The sequence below is a fragment of the Propithecus coquereli genome, unplaced genomic scaffold (assembly GCF_000956105.1).
Source record: "Propithecus coquereli isolate 6110/MARCELLA unplaced genomic scaffold, Pcoq_1.0 Scaffold656, whole genome shotgun sequence".
NCBI classification, from domain to species: Eukaryota; Metazoa; Chordata; class Mammalia; order Primates; family Indriidae; genus Propithecus; species Propithecus coquereli.
In genome coordinates, this window is record NW_012152574.1 from 376791 (window position 1) to 383233 (window position 6443).

The 6443-nt window shown below is 36.4% G+C and overlaps 1 protein-coding gene across 1 annotated transcript; it reads right to left on the reverse strand.

Moving 5' to 3' along the window:
- Window positions 1–2298: 2298 nt before the first annotated feature.
- Window positions 2299–3327, reverse strand: LOC105823035 (olfactory receptor 5V1). Its single transcript, XM_012660113.1, has one exon. It carries the CDS (start codon window positions 3317–3319, stop codon window positions 2303–2305), a length of 1017 nt encoding a protein of 338 aa, XP_012515567.1. The 5' UTR covers window positions 3320–3327; the 3' UTR covers window positions 2299–2302.
- Window positions 3328–6443: the final 3116 nt, after the last annotated feature.

The window sequence follows — 6443 nt, forward strand, 5'->3', positions numbered from 1 at the left end:
AAACATTCTGGTGCAGATGTCTTTTTTACAGAATGTCTTTTGTTCCTTTGGGTACATGCTCAGTAATGGGATTGCTGGATCAAATGGTAGTTCTACTTGTAGCTCTTTGAGGTATCTCCATATTACTGTCCACAGAGTTTGTACTAGTTTGCAGTCCCACCAGCAGTGTATGAGTGTTCCTATCTCTCCGCATCCATGCCGACATTTATGGTTTTGAGACTTTTTGATAAAGGCCATTCTCACTGGAGTTAAGTGATATCTCATTGTGGTTTTGGTTTGCAGTTCCCTGATGATTAGAGATGTTAAGAATTTTTTCATTTGTTTCTTGGCCATTAGACTGTCTTCTTTTGAAAAGTTTCTGTTCATGTTCTTTGCCCAATTTTTAATGGGGTTGTTTGATTTTTTTTCTTGCTGATTTTCCTGAGTCGTATATAGATTCTAGTTATCAGCTGTTTATCAGATGTGTAGCATGTGAATATTTTCTCCCATTCTGTAGGTTGTCTGTTTGCTCTCATGGTAGTTTTCTTGGCTGTGTAGACACTTTTTAATTTGATCAGATCCCATTTATTTATTTTTGTTGTTGCTGTGATTGCCTTTGGGGTCTTCTTCATAAATTCTTTGCCTAGGCCAATGTCTATAAGAGTTTTTCCAACATCTTCTTCTAGAATTCTTAGAGTTTCATGTCTTAGGTTTAAGTCTGTTATCCACCATGAGTTGATTTTTGTGAGAGGTGAAAGGTGCGGATCCTATTTCGTTCTTCTACTTGTGGCTGTCTAATTTTCCCAGCACCATTTATTAAATTATGATTCTTTTCCCCAGGGTAGATTTTTGTCTGCTTTGTCAAAGATTATATGGCTATATGAGGATGGTTTTATATCTGGATTCTCTATTCTGTTCTGTTGGTGATGTCTCTGTTCTTGTGCCAGAATAATGCTGTTCTTGTACACAGCATTATTTTAGACAAGTTAATTCAAAAGTGATGTGCAGGGTACATTAAAACAGTATGGGAATGGGGAAAAGATATTCCACTGGAGAATTGTAGAAATAGTACATAAAGGGGGAAAAAGTCAAGACTGAATTTAGGAAGGCATTACTGGGTATGAGAACTAAAAGAACGGGGCCCTGAGAGAATAATGAAGGAAGATGCTGGACAATTTCTCTCTGCCTAATCTATAAACCTCATTCTTTCTATCTTCAACCTCATATATCTTACATTGTGTGTTGTTTTCTATTCTTTGCATCTCTACGTCTCTTTCCCTATCTTTTAAATTTTCTCTCCCTTTTCTGTATTTGTTCCCTCTTTCACCCCTTTGACTTTTTGCCCATGTCTTGACTTCATGACTGTCCCTTATATGATAATAACATATGAAAAGCAGAAATTTAGTACTTTTGTTTTCAACATATATAATTCCTACTGTCTTTTTTAAATGTGATTACTATATAACCAAGAATTTGCATTTCCCCCCCCAAAAAAAACCTTCAGTTTTTTTTGTATATTTTCATCTGATTCTGTTTTCCAAATTTTTAGAAAAATATTTCCTAAATTTAAGATACCCTATAAAATAACATTCTGTCATGTGGACTTATTCTTAGAAAAATCCCTTTAGGATATTCCCCTGTGTGAACAGAGTAAGGAATACATATAAACTGGAATTGAGAAACTGTGACTGCCTTTTTCTAACATGAAGATAAATTGGCTTTGGCCCATGCAACAGTTGATAAAAGTAAAATTAATTGTTAACAGATCTAAAGGTAAAACATTGTTTCATCATGAATACATTGCTATGTCAAAATCTGCATAATATGAACTTTAATCTATTGGTCATGATGTTTTATTAAGAAGAACCTGATAAAGTATAACCTGACTTTAATAAGAATAGAAAAATATAGTAAACACATCTGAGGAGCATGAGGAAAAATTTTTCACATTCTTAAGATATAGGAAGTAATATGAAAAAGGAGGAAAAGCACAAAGCAGTGAATAGTATTAAACAAATATTGCATGAAAGAGGGGCACTGTCTTTGAATGAAGGATTCAGGAATGGAAAAAATAAATAAGATGATATCTAAAAAATGTAGCATTGATGTCTCTCACAGAGAGCTAATAAAAGCTCAAGAACGTGTACACTTGTTGAGTGTGCCAACTCTTCATTATCTGCCCCAACACTGCAATCGGCTTTTCTTTATTTCAAAATAGTAAGCACTGTGAGATGCAATCACCTTTTATTGACTGTCACTAGAAACAGCTGATGGGTGAAAATTAATTTTCTAGTATAAGACTACTGAGCACAGATAAGCGATGCTACATATCAAAGGATGGAATCGGTGGCTGCCACTTGCTCCCTACAGTTTTCACAGCAGCTTTGATGTCCTTATTCCTCAATGTATAAATTACAGGGTTTAGCATGGGGGTAACGACACTGTACAATACTGAGATCAGCCTGTCTTTCTCCAGGGAGTAAGCCGAGATGGGCCTCACATATGTGAAGATGGCGCTGCCATAATAGAGAACAACAATGGCCAGGTGGGAGGCACATGTAGAAAAGGCTTTTTGTCTTCCCTCTGAGGAGTGGATCCTCAAGACGCTGGAGATTATGAAAAGGTAGGAAAGAATGATGCACAAAAAAGGAGTCCACCCAATGAAGACCCCAATGCACAGCAGTGCCAGCTCATTGATAGAAGTGTCCCCACAAGACAAGATCAGCAAAGGGAGAATGTCACAGAAGAAATAATTAATCTGATTGTTGCCACAGAAGGGCAGGCGGAACGTCAACACCGTGTGAACCACTGAATTGAGAAAACCACCAGTCCAGCAGGAGGCTGCTAGCTGGGTGTACAGGGCCTTGTTCATAATGACAGAATACCTTAAAGGCTTACAGACTGCAATGTAACGATCATATGCCATTGCTGCCAGGAGGAGACACTCTGATCCTACAAAGGAAATAAATGCAAAAAGTTGAGCCACGCATCCTTCGTAGGAAATGCTTTTCTTCTCTGATAGAAGATGCACCATCATCTGAGGGACATTGGTGGTGGTGTAGCAGATGTCAAGAAAGGCCAAGTTCCCTAGAAAATAATACATGGGGGTATGTAGGTGTGGATCAGCCACAGTCACCAAGATAATGAATATATTTCCTCCCAAGGTACAGATATAAGTCAGAAAGAAGATGGTGAATAGTAAAATCTGCAATTCATTTAGGTTAGAGAATCCCAAGATTATGAATTCAGATAGAGCTGTTTGATTCTTGTCTTCCATGATATTGCCTGCTTTCTTTTTGGGAATTTGCAAAGAGAAGCACAGACTACAATAATCAATCATATACTACAATAGCAATGGTCTGCAAAATGAGAGAAAAAAAGTGTTACAAATAAAAGTCATCATCATCTGCAGCAAGAACAAAACCAGAGAAGCATTGCTCTGGTAAACCATAGCTCATACCTACCACCCAACACAGTCGTAAATACATCCAATGTTTCACTTGTAGATCAAATTTATTTAAAATATATAGCACTGGCAATTTTTAATTTGAAACAAAAATCATAAAAGGGCACAATACATCCTAAGAGTTCTCTGTTAATAATATCTGTGTCAGGCCTACCTGCATTTTCCTGGTGGTGTGTGCAAGTGTGTTGCAGAATACAGTCTATAGGAGAGTCCCTGGTCTTCATTAGCTTCTTTTTTTTTGAGACAGAGTCTCACTCTTTGGCCCAGGCTAGAGTGAGCGCCATGGCGTCAGCCTAGCTCACAGCAACCTCAAACTCCTGAGCTCAAGCAATCCTACTGCCTCAGCCTCCCAAGTAGCTGGGACTACAGGCATGTGCCACCATGCCCAGCTAATTTTTTCTAGATATTTTTAGTTGTCCAATTAATTTCTTTCTATTTTTGGTAGAGACGGGGTCTCGCTCTTGCTCAGGCTGGTTTCGAACGCCTGAGCTCAAACAATCCGCCTGCCTCGGCCTCCCAGAGAGCTAGGATTACAGGCGTGAGCCACCGCGCCCGGCCCTTCATTAGCTTCTTTAAAGCCATCCCTGCTCCCTCTTTCCATCCTTAATTCCTGATATAAAATTTGTTTTCTATTTTTTCTAATTAAAATAATGTGTTTGTTTTAGAATATTTTGAAAATATAGAAAAGAAAATTTTAAAACATTAAAAATCCTTAATATCCACCAGAGAAAGCTCTATTAATGGTTTGGTATATGTCTTTCTGATTCATTTTTCATGTACAAAAGTTCAAAATGAGAATAAGAAAGTACATATTTTAACCTGCTTTCCTTTTAAGCACCATATTGTGATAATTTCCCATGGCAATAAATATTCTCCTAAAATCTGATCTTTGAGTTGTCTTTATGTGAATACAACAAACTTTTCATATACCATGCCCTCATTAATGAATATTGATATCATTTTGTTTATTTTTGCTATGATAAATTTCAATAATAATTGAATTATATTCCCTGAATTTTGGGTTAGGTTACTGAATTTCCATACAATGAAATAAGCCAGGCACAGGAAGACAAATATCTGAAGTGAAATTTTAAAAAGTCAAACTCATAGAAGTAGAGAATAGAATGGTTGTTGCCAGCAGTGGGGGGTGAGCATGGAAGGGAGGTGGATGCGGAAAGGGGAGATGTTGGTCAAAGGGTACAAAGCTCAGTTAGACGGGAGGAATAAGCTCTAGTGATCTATTGCACAGCATGGTGATTATAGTTAACAATAATGTATTGCATAATTCAGAATTGCTGAGGAGTAGACTTTAAAAGTTCATACCACAAAGTAATAATATGTGAAGTGATAGATATGTTAATTAGCCTAATTTAACCACTGCACAATGTATACATGTATTGTAACATCACATTGTACCCCATAGATTTGTATAATTATTATCTGTCAATTAAAATAAAAATTTTCAAAAGAAAGCAAATGCTTTCCTAGAAAGAAAAGAAAAAAATAATGACTCAAAGGTAAACCAGTTCGCTTTAGAAATATTCCCACAAGGTGTTCAAGGATGAGAAAAACAAAATATAGAGTCCATGTAATATAGTCCCATTTTAATTCTAACAATTATAAACTCCTTCTGTGTTTGTTTATATTGTTTATGTATTTATGCTTATCAATGATTGTAAGAGCATAAAATAGAGAATAATACATACTAGGTTAGCACTAGTTTATTCAGGAGGAAAGTGATGTGGGGGTTTGTAGGCAAAAAGGAAAAAATGCAAAATAAAAACCTCTAAACTTTTCATTTAAAATATAATATCCATATGTATTTTTTGAGAATCTTTCCTTTGCCAGGTGTTGTGGTTTATGTTACAGATAAAATTATAAATAAAACAGAATTTGACCACACCTCCAGGAATGTACATATAAGGGGTTACAAATTTACCAAATAATTTAAAAAATATGTAACAGAAACTATAATAATTGCCTTAAAGGAGAACAACAAAGGGGCTAGACTGGTTTTGAAAAGTCATTAAAAATTTCCTTGAGAAAATGTGTATTGAAATCTCAAGAATGAACAACAGTTAAGCAGATAAGGTGAGTTGGATGTGGAAAGTTTTCCCAACAAAGCAAAGAGCAGATGCCAATGCCCCGGGGTTGAAGTCAGCATGAGACCTAAAGGGAAGCCCAGGGGGCTGGAATACAGGCAGCAAGGGCAGGAGGCTGCTCTGGTAAGATGGGAATCATTTCAGATCTAAGAGCAGTAGGAAGATATTTCAAAGACATGAGAGATCTATGTTCTAAAAATGGTCCATGTGGAAAATATGTGGACAACAGAATGTAAGGGGACAGAAATGGATAAAACAAGCCCATTGATTTCAGAACCTCAACAATCCAGATGAAAGGTCATGGTACTTCAGATTACAGTGGTGTGAACTGGGTTGGAAAGAAATAGAGGTATTTGAGAGATATTAGAAGATACAGTCATTACAATTTTGATGTAATGTGAGAAAGAGGGACAAATTAAAGATAATCATACCAACATATATTGGATGCTTATTATAAATAATGAACACTTATTAAAATAACCACTTTACAAGCTTTATGTCATCCAATTCACACACACACACACACACAAAACAAAAACAAAAAAAGCAAACTAAGAAATAGACATATCATGCTCATATTACAAATAAAATATTTTTTTCAACAAGCATCAAAGAGATTAAATAATTTGCCTAAAATGACTCAGATTCGAAATGGTGACATTGGGTTTCACATTTCAGTTTGTGGCCTTTCTGAGTGCACTGTGCTGAACTACCTTCCCGGAGTGAACAAGCAGACGGTTGGTGGAGTCATTCTCTGCAATAAAAGCAGAAAACCCGGATCCAGGGGATCCGGCCATATTGGCCATATTGAGTTTGAGACATCTTTAAGATATCCAAGAAAATATGTCAAATAAGCCTTTTGACCTCAGGGGTGTGTACTACAGACATAAATTCGT

Excerpts from the sequence above, each read along its gene's own strand:
- LOC105823035 (XM_012660113.1), bottom strand. The coding sequence starts at position 3,319 with ATGATTGATTATTGTAGTCTGTGCTTCTCTTTGCAAATTCCCAAAAAG.